The sequence below is a fragment of the Centruroides vittatus genome, unplaced genomic scaffold, assembly GCF_030686945.1.
Source record: "Centruroides vittatus isolate TY-2023 unplaced genomic scaffold, ASM3068694v2 contig_1891, whole genome shotgun sequence".
Taxonomy (NCBI): Eukaryota; Metazoa; Arthropoda; class Arachnida; order Scorpiones; family Buthidae; genus Centruroides; species Centruroides vittatus.
In genome coordinates this window covers 510,220-533,002 of record NW_027121163.1, presented here as the reverse complement: position 1 = coordinate 533,002, position 22,783 = coordinate 510,220, and the positions used below count along the sequence as shown (strand labels likewise).

Here is a 22,783-nt window from a genome sequence, read left to right as displayed (position 1 = left end):
TACATTATACAAGCTAGTATGAAAGGAACCTAATAAGTCCATGCCCGCTTAGGACCTCTTACAACCTGAAACTAACACCGACCACATTATAAATTTCAAATATGTTGTTTAATTCCTTCAGCGGTTTAATAAAATACTGTATCTAAGCGCTTAAAAAATAGAATTCTCTCTCTTGTTATTTTACTCCCTGCACACGACTTAAAAACATCATTATAAATATTAATACACTTTCACAAAGAATGTTTGAATTCACGTAGAAAATTAATAAATATTTCCTAAAATATATTTAACTGAAGAACAGTAATTACTTCTGTATTGTTTTTATTTAATAAAGCTTTTATATGGATAAGTTGCAGACTTATAAAAATATTGATTGATTTCATTACTAGTTTTTCACTCGGTCATAAGTCGGTTTGGCATGTAATTACGGTCTGATTTATATTTAGCTAAAAAGCTATGCTGTAGGGCCTCGTGTTGTGACACTGCAGCTTAGTTATATGTTTTTAAATGTGTTATTGCTTAGTAGAAGGAGGGGAAGGGCCTCCAAATATCGCAGCTTAGGGCCCCAATAAGTTAAATTCGGTTGTAATAAGTTAACACGTAAAATTTTACGACGTTTAAGAATTGCATCTCTAGAATCTGCTGGGGTAATTCGATCTGTTAGTATATTTTGAATTAATTAAATTCTACACTTATATTAAAAATACAGTTATAAATAACGATGAAAGAATTTAGAAATTAAAAAATACAATTATTAAATTAGAATATTGAACTTTGCTTACCTCCTGATGATTCCAAATGGCCATTTCAGTTTCAGTAGCAAAGAAGAAAAAATAATTTATTCATGCTCATCATAAATGCTTAAATTGCATATTGTATAAATTTAGTCAGCAGAAGAGAGAGAGAATTTTTTATATCATTTAATATATTAACATTCGCAAGCTTCATTATTTAAAAGCATATAAAAGAAATAGAATCGAGAAGAGATTTAATTAAGCTTACATGCTATTAATTAAAATTAAAGTTATATAATATAATTATTTTAATTTTATAACGATTATTTCACTTTTAAATTCCTGTATACCTATAATCGACTTTGATTTTATTTACAGTAACTTAAAAAACTGATACCTTAAAATTTGATAAGACAAGACAATGTAAATTTAAATCTATATTTAAAAATTTATCATATAATAATGTTATCTAAGGAAAATGGTTTGCAATCATACCTTATTCATAATATCTTTGGCCCTATTTTCGAACAAATGTTCTAGTTTTTGAGTGTCTACTTGAACAGGTTTAAGTTCGTCCCATATCGTCTTGTGTTTACCTGCCCTTTTTAACAAATTTCGATCTTCTTTCACCTCCCTCCAAAATAATTTAACGGTTTTTTTGGTTTTCTGTATCGTTTTAGGTTGGCTCGTTTGTTGGGATTCCACCTGATTTCTTCTACACCACGAAGGAACGGGAGGAGCGTTCTGCGGCCCATTATTAAAAAACGAGGGAGGAGGAGGTGGCGGTGCACCGAATCTCGGTATGGATCCTCCCGGCGGTGGAGGCGGAGGGGGACCGATCCCGATCCCGGGCGGTAACGGAGGCGGAGGTGGCCCCGCACCTAGAGGTGGTGGAGGAGGAGGAGGGCCGCCGTTACAGATTACGGGTGGATTGAGAAAATTTTTCGTCGTCGTCGTCTTTAAGATCCGTAAAATCTAAATCGTTAATTATCAAAGGACGATTGATTGTTTTCATGAGCTGTTCCCACTGTAAATCGTTTTCGGGTTTTTTTAATTCCGATGCGGAACTCAGACCGGTGGAAGAAACCAATGGCTTTTGTTCAGATCGCGTACTCGCAGCGAGACACTCTTTGGCACGATTAATGATTCCACTAGAGTTGTTGATAATTGAACGATTCTCCGTAGTTGGAGACCTCAAATTACAATCCTGTTTGTTTGAAAATTTCTCTTGCATATCACGAACACTTCCTTCCTTTCTCAACTGAAGAGTGATTGAATCCTCTTCTTTTTGCCTTAAATGTGTGGCTTTGTTGTCTGTAGGAGTGACAGCAGCTTGAGGCGAAGGAGAGTATTTTACAAATGCTTCCTTATTTTCGTCGTCAATGCTCTTTCCGTACATCATGGACAAAACCCATGATTTTTTATTAGTGTCACTACGAGTATAGGGTACTGGACCGTGACGAGTTTGACTCATATCAGATCTGCTGCCTTGTTTCATTAAAGGGATCGACGACTTGTCTGATTTTTGATCGTCTTTTAACCTCGACAGTTCTTGATTTTTTCTGTTTTCATCTTCTATTCGACTCTCGAACTGAGATCTTTGCCTTTGTACTAATGAAGGAACTGAAATAAATTAAATGATTTTAATTGCAAGAATTTGTAGTATAAACAACTAAATTAGTAGTTAAAGTTTCAAATGTATTATTTGAGAAAATATGCTTAAAATAGCATTCTGATGTTTGAATTAAATAGTATTTTTTAATTAGTTTTTGTTATTTTATGTATGGTGTATAGCAGTGATTCTCAGCTACTGTGCCGCAAGATTTTTGAAGTGTACTGCCACTGCGAATACCCAAACATAAACGACATCAGACAAGTAGTTCAATCAGTTCTACCTTCCTAAGGTGTGTTTGGAAATTGTAACCGGTGTTACCGGTAACTGACGTTAGTTACCGAGGCGTTTAGAAAATGTTACCTAAATAACCAACTGCATTTAAAAATTACAGTTACGACATCACCAGTTGTCCTGCGGTACTTTCTGAAGTAACCATGTGTGCCATCAAATTTTTAAATTATTAAAATTGTACCGTGACAAAAAAAAGGTTGAGAATCACTGGTGTATAGTAATGTCCTTTATAGAATTTTGTGGTCCAAAATTAAATCTCGAAATGTGTATTGTTGTACATGAATGTTTTAATTTAAATTCTTGTGATTTGTATTATTAGCAGGATCCTCAATTACGTGACTCTGATATAACAGATTTCAGAAACAATGGACTAAATCTGCTTGTTCCAAGACATTCTCAAATACCATATTTCCTTCACAACAGGTATCAGATTGTAAATGTTAATGCATGGAATGTTCTGCTAAGCACTACATTGATGGCCTTTTTTTCATGCTCAATTAGAATGAAGCCTGACATATCCAGTGAAAAATTCCTGGTTGATTGTCCAAAGTTGATTCTAGGTTCCCCAGAGCAGAAGGCTGATGCCTTATTTACCTCAGCCACCTGGTCATCTGCAATGATAACTACAAACAAACACTCTTTCAAGCAAAGACAAATCCTCCATTCGAAAGTGTGTATTTGTTTCCCTCATATTTACTACAATAAAGGCTGTTTATCTCTCTTATTGTATGTTGTATAAAGTTCGTTTTGTAGTTTACCGTGACATCTTTGGATTCAATGGATAATCATTATTTATTATATCAAGAGTGAACATTGTCACAAATATCAAAATATTATTATTTTTCAATATTGAATTGGTTTTCCTAAGCTCAATAAACTAAACTGTTGGGTTATTTCCAGATTACCTTTAAAAGCCAGTAATTTTTAATTACTTTTAAGGCAAAATTTTGGTATAATTAAGCAGTGATTTTAAGGCTATCATTTTTATAATAGCCTTAAAATTAAATTAAAATTATAGTCTTAAAAAAAAGGTAAAAGAGCCCCTTATCTTCTCTCCCTAATATATTGTATAATTCATATTGCCCTCCTTTTTTAGAACTCAAGCAAAGAAGCCAGTTCCATCTAATACTAACGTAACCTCACAGAAATCATCTAGTTATTCATTAACAAGGAGGCAGAGTGAACTTCAGAGTTGCATGGAATGGGACAGGCAGAAATGTGCCGCCATAAAAATTTGATCCTGGCTTGTCTGCTTGGTAGCCCAGTGTCATATGGTTAGACCGTCATGGGTCCTTAGTTTTAAGACTGGGGTCCACAATTAACACTACCCTGTAATAATCTCATTAATCTGCATATATTAAATTATAAACTGATTTAAAAAAATCTTAAATAGAGCAGTACAGATGAGGATTTGTCGTTTTGAATATTATAAAAGGTTTTAATTCATATCAAAAGCAAATATAACTTACATTTTTTTTCATTAACAAAAACTGGTTTATCTTCGACGCTACTAGTCGAATCGACGCTGCCTGTAGAAGATACGCTATTCGTCCTGTGATATACGGCTTCTCTTCCAGTTTCTTCTTGTTCTTTAATTAGAGATCTGTTACGTGCGTCTCTTTCTCTGCGCCTTCTCAGTGCCGGTGTTATGCCATTAACAGCTAAATAACGATTTACAGCATTAAGTAATTGCTATTTACTCCTAATGACAATAAATATATTCAACAGAAAAATTTACTATAAACATTTCCCATAAGATAATACAACATTAAATAGAAACTACAGAATATTGAAATATGGTTAAACACTTGATAAAACAAATTATATTGGGTTGTTTGGGAAGTAATTTAGTTTTCTTCATGGAAAAAAACAATTTTCTTATAATATAAAAATATGTCATTGAATTATATATTGACCATTTTGGTCAGATAACTGTTGCCATCTTTCTGGTAGTAGCATGATTCCACGTTCATAAAAGTTTTGATCTTTGCTTACAAAAAAACTAATACAAGTGATTTTTGACATCTTAATTTGAAGTAAATGTTTTACCATTTAAAAAATTTTGTAAAGACCGGAACAAGTGATAATCCGAGGTGCTAGATCTAGAGAATATGGTAAGTGGGGTAGCACATCCCATCCAAGCTGTAACAGTTTCTGAAGAGTTACCAAACTTGTGTGAGATCTGGCATTTTTATGGTGAAACACTATACCTTTTCTGTTGATCAATTCTGTCGTTTTCTGTTTAATGATATCAGTCAATTTGCCTATTTGATGGCACCACACTTTCGAATCAATTGTGGAATTGTCTGGTAGAAGCTCAAAAAATAAATTCCCTTAAAATCCCACCAAAGAGAGCATCTCTTTTTTTAAGAATATGCGGAACCCATATATCGAACTTTGAAACAAAACCAAGTTGTTTGAAGTGATCATAAACAGTTCAATTCGACAAATTTAATTGTTTAGCGATTTCTTGTGTTGTTATTTGGTGGTTTGCTTCAATCGATACCTTTATTTTGTCTTCATCAGCTTCAACTGTCCTTCCAGAATGTGATGCATCTGTAATATCGAAATTGCCAAAATGAAATTTTGTGAACCAGTTTTCGCACTGTCGTTCTGTCAACACATCTCCACCATGTGTGTTACACAATTTTTTTCTTGCATGAATGGCATTTTTATTTTTCTGGTAATAAAAAAAGCAAAATAAGCTGAAAATTCTGCTTTAAATATTCCATATTTGATGGGACACCAAAAAAAAAAAAATTGCACAGAATCAAACAAAATTTTTTACAAATAAGTCTTGAAATGTCAGCTGTCAAAATATATGACGACAATATGGTTTAAAATGAAATTGGCAGGTAAAAATACAACTAATTCCTTTGGTGGTAAAAAAAAGGAAATTACTTTCTGAACAACCCAATAATATAACATCAATAAGATTCTCTTAAAGCAAAGTTTCAGTGGCTCAGACTTTGCTTGATTTCTGAGAGGTCTTGAATTTATGTATGTTCTTTAGAAATGTTTTGATGTAAATAATTATTAGCAATAAAATATCATGTAGAAACAGTCTGTCATTACATTAAATTTAAGTTTTATTTTCAGAGAAACTTTAGAATGAAACTGTTAAAGCAATAAATTGTTTGTTGAAGAAGTCAAATATTTAATTGAATGATGCAGCTGGATTCTTAATAGGATACAATACAATTATGAGCATTGATTATCCAAATACCAACTAACCGAAACATTGGTTAACCGAAAGCATTCTAGTCGGCAAATTCAAATTTTCGCTAGTGTTATGGCATTGCAGCACTCTCCCCCTCCCTGCCAACCCAAACTGTAGGCTTACTTTAATGTACTACTTTATGTAAGAAATGTATTTGTAAGGCGTGTGTACAAAATATATACAGTACAGTTTTGTGTTTAATATATTTTTTCGTAAATTATCAGTTATCCGAACAACCCCAGACTCGAATTGTTTCAGATAATCGATGCTCTACTGTACTTAATTATAAAGATATTAAGCAATTTGGACTTTAGACAGATGGTTAAGTTGCCATCTTGTGTTGAATTTATTTTCGAAATTCTGGAAGAAACTGAGTGGGACTCTAATCTGTAACTCTTGTTTTATCGTGCAGTTGTGTTACCAATTACGCTGTCTGGATCTCTGTCCAACCGTCTCTACCAGATCAATTAATTTAGAAGATACTACTTCCTGGACCTTCTTCAATGAAGGTAGATCCGATTTATTCTCAATTTTCTTGGCTTAAATTTTTGCTTATTTGAAATTTTATATTTAAGTTAACTGTTTATTATTATATTTCATTTTAACAAATTTAGAAATGAATTCCTGTTTGCATTAAATAATTACTAGGAAATAGAAAGACTTTATATATATATATATATATATTCCTATTAATCATACTGTGTAATAAAAAATTTCGTGATCTGTAATTCTTTCTACTAAGATAAGCTTATGACTACTAATATAATAGTGGCATAAAATAAAAACAAACAAATTAAAAATATTTACTTGGCTGTTGTGGTTCTGTTCCGTTAACCATTTTATTTGAATCGATAATCTTCGGAGATTCGTTATGATGATTATTGTTTAACCAATGATTCGCTTCTTCGGGAGTATTTTCTAAAGTCGGTCCGTGAGACTTTGACTGTAATGGAAGACGACAGAGTTCCCAAAGAATGGCGCCTGCTTTTACGTCTGTCGTTATCCGGATGAGATTTTCTGCTACGAGGAACTTGCCTGTAACATTTGAAAAAAATAAATAAATTACCAAACAATTTTTACATAAGTAGTAATCTTCATATTTTATAAAAGAGAATAAATAAACTATAATTACGGACATGTTATTTTGATACTTCCAAAGGAAATTTTTATTGAGATGTTTTGAAAGATAGTAATTTTATGAAAATAACAGGAAAGGAACTACACAAAAGATAATATATGTCTTCGTTTGATAACTTTCGGAGCATGTTTTTCAGTTAAATTGTTAAGAAGATTATAGAAATTAGCAAATTGCTAATGGGAGGGACTATAAATCATAATTATTACTCATTTTCACAAAATTTTTAAGGTGTGCATACTTATTTACTATTCATATATTTGATTTACAAGTATGTTTACCTTATTACAATGATTATGTATTTGAATTTATGAATTAATCAATCATTTCTTTATTGTGAGTATGACTAGTGAAACCGCTTCATCAAAACAAGAGTTATGAAACACCATGCATTCAGCAGGTTTTATATTTCAGAGAAATTTTACAAATACAATTGCAAACGGCTTATGTAAAATGATTAATTTTTCTATTTCTTAAAATTTTTATTATTATTTTGTGGTATTTCATTATAAATATGCATTTAATAGATGACAGAGTACTGCAATAAAAATTCATAAATTCTGTAATTAACAATGTTCAGAATTCCTTTTCATTGATCTATTTTAAAATTATTCAGAAAAAAAAATTCATATATGACACCTTACAAATATATACTACGAAAATACATTTTTATAACTATGGTATACACCCAAAGTGATCAAACTGTGGCTAGCGAGTCACTAGACCCTCGCTGCAGCTCCCATATGTTTAATTATTATAATTAAATAAATGCATAATAGTAAATAAATAACATAATAAATATAATGGTTGCACAGTGCAACCATTAATTAAAAATAAAATAAACAAGTGCATTAAATATTATGTCTTGATTCTTGATATAAGCAGAGGCTTCCTAGTATCTTTGTATAACTGTACACTACCTACAGTGTATGTACTGTATTTAATTTATGTATGTATGTACAGCCAAGGATTACAAAATGACAATTATACTAAAAGGCCATAGCAGCCAAATGATAATGACAATATATATCTGTATTAAACATCGTTATGAATTTATTTGAAATTAAATAAGCTTACTCTTGTATTAATGTATCTAATTTATAAACTTGTGTTTAAATTCACAAAATATTTAATATTAAGCATAAGAAATTTACGAATAAACATCAAAACGAAAATCCTAAAAATTTAAATTTTCTATGTATAGTAAGCAATAAAATGTAGAGAAAACTGTTTCTATATTTGACTGGTTATTTTAAATATAAATACACAAACAACCTTGTTTGTAAATCATTAAAAAAATGTATAACAGCTTAAGAATTTATTTTAAATATTAATGTACTAAGTTTTTCATTTGATATTATATTACGAGGTTAAAAACATTTGATTAAGGGTTATCATTTAAGGAAGTGTTTAAGTATGTCTTAAAATTTTATATTAGCAGTCATTTAATAGTATGAGAAAATACAATTATTATAAGTAAATAAGAGAGAAAAATTCGATAAAAATTAATGCTACATTTTCCGACAAAGTATAAATTGATCGTGAGAGAAAAGATTTGAATGCTTGCAATTATTTTCTTAAAAATGACTTAAAAGTTACAATATTTTTATCAATTTCTAATAACAAAAATGATTAAATTTTAGGACAGTTTCAAGTAAACAACAGAGAAATAGTTTCTTAATAAAAAAGTTAGCAATCTAAGTGTAATTTCATGTAAAAATCTTTAATAAATATATTAATAAAAGTTCATATACATTTTCTGCTAATTATAAGCATAATCATAGCAATATGATACCCCTAGATAGAGATAAAGTTGTTTTACTTAAGTCATATGATATATGTCCAGCTGTCAAGGATAAAAATTTATTATATCATAACTCTTTATAATTATCTGTTGCTATGTGTCAAAATTATATTTTTATTTGGATTATGAAATTATTATTTGCTTGAAAGTTAAAGTATTTAATACTGGCAACAAAATTATAAAATGGAATCTATTCTATTGGTTATTCAGAAGATACTAAAGTATGTGTTCAAATCAAATATTTTACATTCTTCCTGTGTAATTTTATATGAAAAATATATGACAGAATATTATATGAGCTCTCTATTTACAAACAAGTTAGTTCTTGAGGTTTTGTCGTAAGTATTCTAATCTAGAAAGTATTTTTATACACAGAATAACCAGTTATTGTTAGTGCTTGATCCTTCAATTTACTTAATAGAATACATTATGCTCACTTACCCCCTCTCTACTGCTTGGTAGCAGGTGTTTGATATGTAGTTTTTTCCAGCTAATGCACTAAGTTTTATAATGTCCAGTTTAGTTTCCAAGGTAAAAAGTGCCACACTTCTCGCATTTATCTCCATTGCTAGATTTACTATTACATTTTGGGTGCATTTTTGAAGCACTAATCGTAAAAGTTTATAAAAAATGCCATTACTCCTACACTACCGACTTTGACGCCAATTCATAAATGGCAATGGGACCCCAGAATTTATGCAAAATTTAAATTTTAGACATAAGGTCAAATTGTAAGTTTGAAAGTCTATAAGTTGAACATTCATAAGCAGGGGGAACTTGTATATGAGTGCATGCATGTGTAAATTATATATATTCTTCATATATGTAAATGAATTTAATAATGTATCGCATCAAAAATGAAAAATATTTAATTATGATTTTGATATTAAAATCTCACATAATATACAGTGGCATCTGTTAATTGTTAAAATGATTCGAAAATAAAAATAAAACTGCTTTAATGGAGATAGAACTCAATGAACAAACCTGTCTAAGTGCTTTCAAACTATAACATTCATCATCATCATCATGGATTCTTGTGAAAACACTTTTGCAGGAGACTGATATAATGAACCACAAGCATGTAGTTTGCTATATCAATCTTCATAACGATGAAATTCTTTTCGTGATTATCGCTGATGATGAATGTTGTAGTTTTAAAATGCTTTGATATTTTCAGATTGTTTTTGTTGTTTTAGCTCCTTAATGGAGCTAAAACAACAAAAACAGTAGATTTTGATATTCTTGTAAGTAGGATTATTTTAGTTAAAATTACTTGTTACTTGAGACAGAAATTATGAATAATTTTATAGTCTATCTTTTGCTTTTTTGAACTTAATATATGGCTTATGGTCTTGCAATTCTACAGACTTCAAATGTTTTTGTTCTTAATACAAGTTTTTCATTGTTAGGAATGATTAAACAACAGCTTATAATTATTGTTAATACTAATTTTACTCTATTAAACTGAAACTAATGAAACATTGATATAAAAACATTTTAAATTACAATGAGTAAGTATGAATAAATACATGTCACTAACCTTACTCTCATGTCGACTGGTAGAGGTTTTCCATCGTTATCGCCATCTTCATGTTTAAGAACTGCCTGAAATTAAATAGTCGAATGAATAATTATAAGAAAACTCAATATAAATTGCTTTGTAAGAGATTAAAGAAATGTAAAGATTTATGTTTTATAATTCTCTATGTTCCATTAAAACATCACGTACTGAATTTTTCTCATTACTTTTCCTAACATTCATGAAAAATTATAGTTTCAAATATAAATTTTTAGAATAAAACGTTTTAATTATAAAATATTAAACCTTTAATTAAATATTACATTTTGAAAAAAATTTTGTAGATTATAGAAAAATTAATAGAATTAATTTTAATTGAGTGTTCAGTGCATTCTTGTTAATCTGAGTTGATTACTATAAATTATTGTTTGGATTCTGAATTAGCATAGTTACTTATACAGAATAAAGTCAAAACAGGACCACAGACAAATACATATACCATATTTACTAGTTTTATATATTTTAAAATACTAGTTTTAAAAAAGGAAAAACTCGACCAATTTAATTACATACTTTACTAATTTATGCTCATAACGCAACAGCAATCTTCATTCTCCAATTTTTATCATTCAATACAGTAGTGTCCTGTTTACAGGTCAGCATAGTTTTACGGTAAAAGATAAATTATTATTTCCTTTGGTATTTTTATTTTTACATCCGACAAAGATATTATATGTGATTTGCAGTAATGCATTTCACAACAAATTAACTTAAAGAAGTTTTATTTTCATTTAATTTATGTTCTTTGATTTGAATCAAATGTGACCAACAATGTAAACTAAGACGTAACATAAGCATAAAGATTATTTACTCTCAGTCTCAGTTCTATATTTAACTTACTTCCTCATTTTCACAAAATTAGTAGCCTGGAAATGTTTAATAATATTGCTTGTAACTATAGACAGTCATTGTATTAAGCAAACCAGTTGATAAGTGAAATTTATCACTTGCAAACTAAGCAAAATGCTTAGAGGCTAGAAGCACCACTGACTTCATGTGTTGCATCACCAAAATCACTTTGAATAACCTCTGCATGATGACTTTTTCACAATTTTTTGGAGAATAATGTGGATTATTTGAGTAAATATGGTATTTAAAAACTTTTAATGCTGTATTTGATACATATATTTATGTTAAAATGGGTATAGTGTATTAATTTTGCACATTTTTTATTTTTTATAAACATAATATTTGATTTCTCTGTTTTCGAATAGAATATTTGGAAACATTTAGTTGAAAAATAAAAATATTTTATGAATTAATGTGTACTTCAAACTTAAATATTTTTATTAACAAAACTAAAATATTTATTAAATAAAAGCATATATTTAAATAAAAGATTGAATATAAATTACAAAGTGCAAACAGATATAAAAAGAGAACAGAATATAAAGTACCTTATTTAACAATACAGAATATAAACAGAAAGTCTGTTTATATAAATCTGTAAACATTTTGCTCACTAAAGTTAATATGACTATTGTTAATTATAAATAAAAAATTATTTACTTTTAATTGTTAATTAGAAAAAATGCTTTTCAGTATTAAGAATTATTAAGTAAATAATTAAGAAACAATTTAAAATATTCATACTGAAAAATACTGATTAGTTAAATGTAATTAATATGTTAGAAGCTGTCTATTACGTACACAGCTTTCAAGCCATTTTATACTCTCTCTGTTGTATACAACGATGTACTTTTGACAAACCCCTTTCAATTACATGTAAAATAGTTCATGGATCACCTTGACATTAAAGAAATGATTTTAAAACATTCTACAAGTATTTTCTGAACATTTGTTCTTATAAGTCTGTTGTGTACTCACTTAAGAAATAAATGGACTGTAAATTAGCACAACAAACATCTCCAACATATAGTTGATGAATTTGTTTAACAATTTACAAAAGTATATAATAAAACAGCACATACATTCAAGGTTCAGCCTTGAATGATGGTGTGGAACAAATCACCATATCAGGCACAAACGAAGACAAAAAAGATCTCTTGACGAATGCTACAACCATTTGTAAAGTGCGCGAAGAGAGAGAGAGCCACCTCTCGGCAGTTTTAAATTAAAGAAAAAATAAAATAATATATAAATATTTTTGCTGGTCAGATCATATGAATAAATAGTGTTCAGACGTGTTGGAAACGGGCTCCTGGAACCACTGGCGTTTGCTGGTCTATTAAGAGGTTTCGAGGGTGTCCGACCATCGGGTTACTTTCGGCCGAGCGGGCCGTCTCTCTTCGCGCCCTTCTGGTCTCTTAGAAACGTTCGATTGTGGTTTTTTCGAGGCTTTTCTGGTTTGCAGCTGCTGGGGTCAATGACCTCGTCCTGCTTAGCTGTTCTGATTGGAATATATGACAGTGATTGCTGGGGTTTTGAGAGGTTTCGACGGCGTCCGCCCGTCGGGTTTCTTTCGGCCGAGCGGGCCGTCTCTCTTCGCGCCCTTCTACATGCGATCGAGGGCCCGTTTTGGCCCCATTCGACGTTTGTATGCCACTAGCACCACTTTTTAGTCTGTGTAGGCAATCCCTCTCCCTCCTATCATGTATAATGATCTATTTTTTGTGACCTCTCCCCCATAAACTGTTTATATAATTAATGGATGGCCCTTTAATACACAAAAACTGAATAATAAACAAGAGCCAGATTTTTTAGAATTTTGAGTTTATCAGTCACAAATATTTTTAAAAGTTTTCATTTTCAAAGTCCATTCGACATAGATTTTTTCTAAAGAACAGCAAAAAGTACCAATAATTTGATCAGTTAACAAGATGATTAAAGATGTATAGCTGTATAGTATAATGTTGTATAGCTTAAATTGATCTGGAAGTGAAGATTGGCCAGAAATCTCGAATAAATAACTGATAATACACCTATCTGATATGGTTCAAAGATGCTGGATCAAGTTTTTCATCCAAAAATTTCTTAATTATTTAATTAAATTAATGTAATTTCTAATTATTACTATTAATGCAGTATGACAGACAACTTAATTGTTTAACATTAGGCCAAATTATTCGTGCAACAAATAAAGCACTAAATTGATTTAACTAATGGTAAAGTATGTTTTAAAATTCTCTCAACTCTGCAGGCACTAAGAAGCCGTTTTTTTTTTTAGCAAGCCCATTATGGGTTCGGCCAGGCCCACAATGGGAAAAGTGGGTGGTGAGGGACAGGGTCTGATGTATCCAAATGAGCCACTGCAAAAAATTCCTGGGGATTTTTGATTCATCTGGATCCAATCCCAGGTTGCTGCCTTGACTGCTCAACCATCTGGCCAACAGAAAAGTTTATATCAGATAGAGAAATCTAAAAATATTTATGCAACAGATGAACCTTACCATTTTAATTTTCAATATAATATTATAAGATTAAGAGGAATACTAGTTAATAATTATGTGACATTTTAATATGATTTTCATAGGTGATGTTAACAACAAACCAAATATATTTTATTATGGAAAGGTTATATCCAATGGTCTGAGAAGGAAATTTAATATTGATCATTCTTTGATAGAAATTTATACTATAAGTAATCATAAGACTTTCAATTCATTAAAAAGTATTATACTCAACTTCTTGAATGTAATATCTTTTAACAATTATACATCAAGGAAAGCTATCATCTGTATTTTTTATATAAATTAAAGTTCAGTTTTCTTTGTCATTATGTTTGTGAGCAAAGTTCAGATGTAATAGTTACATATTATTGTGTTACGTACATTGTTTTATACATCCAATAATGTACATGTAGTCCTGGTTAATGCACTTTCAGTTAATGTGTTTTCATTTCAATGTGGTTCATTAATTACAGACTATTTTTCATATTACTCATTGTTTTTACAGTAAAAAATGGTTCTGAAGGTCACGATTAGACACTACATAGAGAGTTTGCCTCACAGATTTTCACTTAATGTACTGTTTTCAAAAAAGGTAATAACTTTTTATAATAAAATCAAGCAGTTACCTCATATATTTGAAACTGTTGCAGAAGATCAAGATCTGTTCCCTGTTTATTCATATAAAATTTAATTATTCTCTCCATTCCTTGTTCTTCTAAACAGTCGACAATATCGTAATAAGTATCTTGATCAGGAATGCCGTTTAATGTCTGAGGGTAATTAAATTGTAACGTATCAATAACACATGAAATAATTTAGCAAATGAATAAATTATCTATCGGAATATCGTAATATTACCTTATTGATAAGAGTGATAGCATAAATTAATAATTCAGTATCGGCAGAGTCTTTTTCATTCAGGAGATTCATTATGATTGACCACGGAAGCATTCCTAAGTAGTTACAATTAGGTAAGTCATATGAAAATAAATGATTCTTAATTTAATTTAATTTTAATAAAATCAACAATACACAACGTAAATAATACTATTTAATAAATTAGTTTGAAAAAGTATTAAAAATAATTTTAGTTTATGGATTGGATTAGTTTGATGAGCAAAGAAACATGATACAATGGGCAATCTTCCAAAGGGAGATTCCATAGTCAGTTTTCCATAGATTTTCTACGAGAAACTGGCTCCTATTTTGGTGTTGGACATGTGAATAAACCTAGAAAACTCCATCCGGTCAACCCGTTGGTTGGTGCAAACCCAACCGACCATTGGTATTTGGTTGTTTTTTCCACCTGGTCACTGTTGAGCCCATTAGTCTACTCCTGGACCTTCATCATAATGCCAAATACATTGGTGGTGTATTTGGCATCGTAATATAAAACGCGACGAATACAAAAGCTGTTTAATTATACAAAAAACGTCTTTTTAGCCTCCATCAGGCATTCTTAGCTTACGTGTCAAATAAATATTGGAGAACAAAGTTAATAATGAGCATTTTACAGCTTATATCATTGATGTTGGAATGAGAACAATAACAAAATCAACAATATGTGTTCTCGTTCCAAAACCAATGATAGGTATCTTTTTAAAATGTTCTGTATACTTAACTTTATTCTGACATTTGCTGGCATATAAGCTGAGGACAGCCTGATTAGATGCCAAAAATAATTTTACATAAAAAGTTTTGGTTACTTGAAACATAGATAATATTAATTTGTCTGTCGTTATTAATGCGTCATATTTATTGCAATTTTGTGCAGTTCACTGAATGTATCATGCATTGCAACCGAAGGCAATACATTAAATGTATCACGTACTGTAATGTAACATTAATAAGCTGTTTCTTGTTTATTTGCCTTGACTACCTTGGCCATCTGGCTACCGATTTACCTTTATAAATGAATGGTTCTAAATATAAAAACTAAAGGCACCTCTTGAATACCTTATCACTTCAAATTTAAGCCACACTTTTTATTTAATTTTTAAGATGTAAAATTAGTGTGTGGCTTAAACTCAAAGTGAATATTTTAACTTCTTATTTCTGCCGATCTCCAACTCCCCAACAATTGGGTCTTTGCTTTATACTCTATGCATGCACGCAGTATTACGATCGTCGATAGCAGTTTATTTCATGGTTCTCTGTTCGCACTTTTCTGATTTAATCTAGTTACTGTTTGATATCAGCTGTGTAGAATTGAATTTTAAATTTTTTTATTACCCATACTCACCAATAATGGAAAAACAGTTTAGAGATAATGCTGAATTCAAATGAGAAGTTATATTGTGCGCCAAAGAAACTGGCCGGTAAAAGATTTAAGGTTGACAAAAAGGATGTGCATCATTGGAGAGCCACAAAGGATAAGTTATTTCAGTGTAAAAGAGATGGAAAATTATTCTGAAGGCCTAAAAAAGGAAAATACCTTGCAATCGATGCAAATCATATATATAAAAACATTTTTACTTTTTATTACTTTTTCCAATTTTAAACTACTGCAGCTTAAATTTGAGGGTGGCTTATATTCAAAGTAATACAGTATCAATGAAAACAAAACTGCTTTAATGGAAGAAAATGAAAATCTAAATTACATAAAGTCCAAGTATTTTTGAATGTTTTATGAATTTGCATCCCCGACGACAAGATACACATTCATTGTCGAAGACACATGTTTATAGAATTGTGTTGCTATGGAGACAATTAGAATGCTTTCAAAGTAATAACAATGAATGATAAAATATAAAATGCTCAAATACATTTAAATATGCAACTGAACAAATAAACGTCTAGGAAGAAAGTGCAAACTTTGAGACCAAAACCCATTTTGTTCTTATTAAATAATATGAAAATTAAATAATTTTACAAATTTAACAGTTCGCAAATTGTTTTAAGAATCCCCAGAAAGTCAAAACTTGTTACTTAATTACAAAAATCTATAAAATATAATTAGTATACCTAATTAATATCAACAATAAAAATTCCAAAGCAACAATAACCAACTTCTCGACAATTTATGCGACAACTTTCAATTATTATAATCATTTACGGCCGACCGGTACAGATCTGTCGAATCGTTTCATTGTCTCCACAATTGTCTTTTATACTTGAGTAACTCATTTACATAAAATTTTATGAAATATGCAAATTAAACAGGAAATGTCAAGATAGAATCAGAGTATAACGATTCGATTCCCAGAACTTAGAATGGAAACAAAAGGTATCTGTAAATAGTGTCGACACTTAATTGCTTGCGTTAATTACTTTTTGTTTTCATTCTTATTTGTATAAATAAATTTCTCGTTCGTTACCTCGCAACGTAGATAACAATACATTTATTAAAAATCTAAAAATGCTTATTTATGTGTGCGCATTTGAAAATTCTTAGAAGCATGGAAAGGTTCCAAAATTTGTATTACGTCTCTTCTCTAAATTTAGCATTTTTTAAAGTTTAAGGATTTCGATTTTATTATGAATTTTATATTTTATTCAAGCTTACGCAGAACTTAATTTCCTCGATTATCTTTAATAATTGAGAAAAGGTTATTGCAAGAAACATTTACTTTTAAATGATTAAAAATGTAAAGTTTCTAACCATAAAACATCATTTTGATGTTAAAAGTCATCATTTAGTCTGGTTTGCTTTCATCGAAATGAAGGAATAAACTAAATTATGAGATTACAAAATAACACTTTTGAGAATAATGACATAAGACAAGATGACCCAATGATGAAGGCACCATTCGGTGTTCGAATCCAGGTCAGAACCTCTGAAATTTTCGTAGGTAGAGCAATCTAGATGGGTTGGGTTCTGTCTCTTGCCGTTGGCCGTATATATTGTGGATCTAACCAAACCCGAGACTGACGTGCAAAACATTCTCATAATGCCTACAAACTTGAGAGTTATATACATAAAATCATTCGTGTCATTTAATATTAATTAAATACATAAAAAATTAGAAAATTTAATTACTTTCCACTTATATGTATATTTAAGCATTGCTTCAGAAAATATTTGTGATATTATTAATTTAATTTAATTCAATTTTTAATTTATCCTATTTAATTAGGATTTGTTGCTAGAAAGCAAAGTTTGTTACTATTAATGACTGCATTATTATTCACTAATTAACAATTAACAAATAATTTATATTCCTTTTATGTTATTTCTAAAATAGATCCAATGTATAAGAATCTAAAATATTTGAAAATTTTCAAAATTTCACAGAATCACATGAAGTTTAACCAAAAATTACGGCCAAGATAGTAGTCTTGGCCGTAATTTTTGGTTAGCCTACTGCTCCAAACGTCTTATGTTCAAATCTGTTTGGGTCAAAAACCTCGGAAATTTTTCGGGGGCGATCCATTCCGGATACATTTGACCTTGTCCTTCGACACCCAGTCCGTGACCGGTAAAACCAACTACGAGCCCAGAAAAAGGCCCCTTTCAGCACCCACGAAGCAGAAAGAGTCAAAAAACTTAGGATAAACAATCTTTTTAAATACAAATTAATTAATGTTAGGGATCGAAGATTAATATGTAAAACATGTTCAAATGAAGTATATTTACTTTACAACAGCAATATTTGATTTAAATGAATAAAAATTAAAAATTTATTTATATTTTTTTGACACCTTTCTTTCAGCAGAGCATTTTAAAATAAACTTTTCAATCCGTTTATTCTATCCTATCGGCTTTCCAGCTATAAAAAGAACTAATAAAATTATTTTATCAGCTACTTTTTAAAAGCAAGCAAGAAAATTATCTCCCTGACACTTCCTATAATTATAACACTCACTCACACAATTTTAACTCTACATTAAATATATTTTATTTTCTTGAACTGAAAAACAAAATGAATCATTTTATTAATTCTGTTTTATCGTGTTTGTATATATATTTTTTCAAAACAAATCTGATTAAAATATTTTATTATTAATCATTTTAAACAGGAAATAATGACTCGACACACTGAAGTTAATAAGAAATGGAACTGAATATAAAGTGCGCACTTTATTTATCAAAATTTTTTGAAAAAGTGTATCGATTTGTTGTTGGCCAGTTGTAGAATGACATAATAATTGCTTCAGACTCAAATAAATTTATTCAAATTAGAGATCTTTAGAACTTTATGTAGTCCAAAAGCAGAGCCTGAGGCAAATCTCATACCCGGAGCCAGCAATTCGACATAATTACAAAAAAATTCTACAGGCTTTTAATTCTGTGGGTTCATTTTGGCATCCCGAAATCGGTGCCTTGGGCACATGCCCATCTTTGCCCTCCCCTTAGTTACACTGCTCCCCAAAAGTACTTGGGTCTAGTTTGCGAAGCATTACTTTTGCGTTAATTCCAATGAAAGTAAAATTTCTGCATGAGCGCATGTAGAGTTGAAGTTGTCCTTGAATTTTATGCTAAACAAACTTGATATTGGTATTCCTAGTATGGAATGTATGGAGTCCTCTCCCCATCTCATGTCTATACCCAACCTTCTTACAGGACTGCTTGTGTGCTGTACATAAAAATAGGTATGCCACAATTTAACGATAAGCAAAAAATTCCAATAATCATAAAATTTTTTATTTATTAATTATCATCATTTTTATTTGTCAACCTGCCTCGTTATGTAGCAAGGTGCATGTTGCCAACCAGAGGGATTGGGATGCCAAAGACATTATTTTTATATCTATGACTGTAAACATCTAATGAATGGTAACAATTGTTTACTAATATACATGCTTATAAAAATAAACTAGGATTCTAAACAGAGAATTCTCTAGTATTCTTTGATATATGGGACACATTTCTAGGATATCCTGGAATACGGGATGCCAAAACGTTCCGTATTCCAGGACAAAAATTGCTGGGACAACGGGACAAGGAGGTCAGAATATGGGACGTCTGGTCACTTTATCTATGGAAATGCCATGTATATTTGAGTATATTATATAACAAACATATAGATTTGGAAATAAGAAATTCAAATTGATATAATTTAATTGAAGTTTTTTAAATCTCTACATATATAAAGTCAAAATATAAATATATGTGCTAGATAAAGGGTTCTGTACTATTCAATGTATCTGCACAAGATTTGGCAAAAAAACTGTGACATGCTAGAAAAAATACTGTGGGGGTGTCCACCCTGAACCATTCCTAAAGTCCACCCTCTTCTTAACTTAAGCTCGAGCTACTTTTTGTGTTTTGCAGTTTCATCATCATAAATACTCGAGTGAATAAATGTAAGATACGCCAATCGCCCACCCCCTGTAAAGCCGAGCAATGCCAGGTACAAACATCTAGTTACATATATTTATTTACACAATAAATCTTATTATTTTATTGTCTTATTAATAGAGAATATGCTATATCAGCTAAACAATGTTTTGATTGGAATGAAATTTTAAGATTTACTATTAAATTTTACAGGTAAAAAATTAATTAAATACTTTCCAATATTGTTCAAATTTACTGAAAAATATTTTATAATAATAATACAGTAATAATAAATTTCTAGGATTTATATATTAAATTTATTTGCTTATGTATAAACGTATCTTTCGACGACACGTATATCGGCAGGCATACCAAACAAGCCGAACATTTAAGAACGTAAATTCAGTCAAACTGTCTTACACACACTATTTTAAGTTGAACATCACCACCAAGAATTTTTTTAACAGCCTACATAGTGCTCACATCTGTCTATGTGACTAATAGTATGTTTCGACTGCCAAATAAATTTGAAAAATTTTTTTGAATAATTCTCCTAATTTATCTCTAAGTGACAAGCTCACTTTTAAAATAGAATGAAGAGTTAGTTTATGAAATATGGCAATTGTCCTAAAACATGTGATAAAAATGAAATTTCCATATTCATCTTTCAAGTTTTAATATACGTATTTTATTTTTAGATGCGATAATTTTGTCCTTTTTTAATCTTTTCTTCCTCTTTTTCTGTTATAATTAATGCATTTATTGCAAAAAATTTTGATATTTTGTTTCGTTTTACGCTTTGATTGCAAGCAAAACATAAAGAAAGAGTTAAACTTTTTAAAAATTTCATTAATTTTAAGAAGAAAAAAAAGGAAAAAAATATACAAAAATAGTAGAAACCGTCGCACCAAAACATGAAATTGTTATTAATGGTATTCTAGTATTAAGCAATCGTGAAGATTAACATATATTAAATACACATACGCAAAGGTTAAAATATGTTTTAAATTTGAATCAAATTACAATAAATTATTATTATAATTTAATGTAAAATATACAATTTTTTCTCAAATTCTAAATATACAATTTGGGGAAATTTCTGCTTAGGGCCGGTTTGCACCTCCGTACACGACCCGTCGGCCCTAGTTTCCCCCATTGGATCATACATTGTCCTTAGCACAGACATCTAATTGACACAGTACAATGCGCAATGTGCAAATGTGTTTCGAGCCACCCACTAGTCTCGGCCTAGTTCCAAAATTATGTTTCCAACCGGACGGCAGAAGAATATTTAATGTATGTAAAAGATAGAATAAAATTAATTATAATTTATGATGTTTTGTGTCAATCAATTTATCTCTCTGACAATCTTAACCTCTAAGAAAGTGGAGAAGTGTCCACAATGTTTCATAAACAAAAGCTTGTATTATCAAACAAAACAAAGCAAAAAAGTATTGCATCATGTTATGCAATTAATTTATATAAATTTTTATGAACTTTACACAATTAAAACATTAACATTATTAGTATTATATGAAAGGATATTAAAAGCTTAGAAATGACATTTATTATTGTACTTTTAAATATGTTTTGTGTTGGAATACATAAAAATTATCAAAATATAATTAAAACACTAATTTTCATTAGAATTTAAATTCTGAATTGGACATTTCACAAATATCTTAATTTCAATAAGATTATATGGAATGTGGATTTCACATTTAACTGAGCTGTTGGATTTAAATTAATTAATTAATTAAAATCTGACAGTTCTTACTTTTGTATAGACATGTTAGACAATTTAATCTAATGATAAACATATTAAAATATTTAACATACTTAATTAAATTATCAAAGTAATAAGAGAATGCAATGAGACTTCATTATCATCAACAATTACTAAACACAGTCGAACCTCCAATAATGGCCACCGCTAAATAGCAGCCATTTTTTTCGGGAATCTTTTTTTTAACAAAAATGCATACAAAATAACCTCCAAACAATGAACATTTTTTATGTTTTTGTTAGTAGCTCTTGGTCAGAGGTTTGACTGTAATAATATTTCCTCCACTTTAGACATTCACACATCATTTTTGTCTTATAAACTACTTGTCTTAATTAAAATATTATTATTTTTTAAATCTTATATTGGATTATATTTAAATTATAATTAAATAATCTTTGTAAACTCTTATTTTTTTAATTGAAATCTTGTTAATGAAAGAGCATAAATATATTTATCACTCAACAGTAAAAGGCAAAACAACTTTTGTAATTGTTTTTTCAAGTATGTCATTTGAATGTTCTTATATATCAAATCTTAGTTCGAGTGCCATAATTTATAAAACAATTTATTATAGAATTATTTCCAGTATATTTTTTAAATATAAAAAACCGCAAACTAATTAAAAATATATATGATAATCCAATTAAAGTATTAGAATAATTTAAAATATTTAAAAAAAAGTTAATTATATAGAAGATATGTCCTTACCTCGTTCTGCATCAATGACATTGACAGCATTCATTAATAAAATGCTGTTAGACTCTGTATATTCCACAAATACTAATAGTAATTTTAGTGCGGTTTTAACCACTAAACGATACTAAAAAAATATTTAATATTTCCAAAATTAGTAACTCACTTAAAGATACATTTCAATATTTAATAAATTATTATATTAAATATATATATAATACAATGGAGTGGATAGGAATTAATATAAAATAATACATTAACTATAAGTACTGACAGGGTGATTCAAATTAAAGTGTCCTATTCAGAAAACTCTGGGGAGAGAACCAGTGGACGTATGTCGTCGTACTTGGTAT

At 29.7% G+C, this 22,783-nt stretch overlaps 1 protein-coding gene across 1 annotated transcript in view; it reads right to left on the bottom strand.

The window, feature by feature from the left end:
* Positions 1-22,783, bottom strand: part of LOC136970063 (FH1/FH2 domain-containing protein 3-like) — a 59,715-nt gene that overhangs the window by 11,388 nt on the left and 25,544 nt on the right. Inside the window, 9 exon segments of the mRNA XM_067264433.1 lie at positions 1,230-1,671; positions 1,673-2,357; positions 4,110-4,301; positions 6,668-6,804; positions 6,806-6,895; positions 10,343-10,407; positions 14,358-14,501; positions 14,590-14,684; positions 22,446-22,557. Coding sequence (XP_067120534.1) covers positions 1,230-1,671; positions 1,673-2,357; positions 4,110-4,301; positions 6,668-6,804; positions 6,806-6,895; positions 10,343-10,407; positions 14,358-14,501; positions 14,590-14,684; positions 22,446-22,557 — 1,962 coding nt within the window.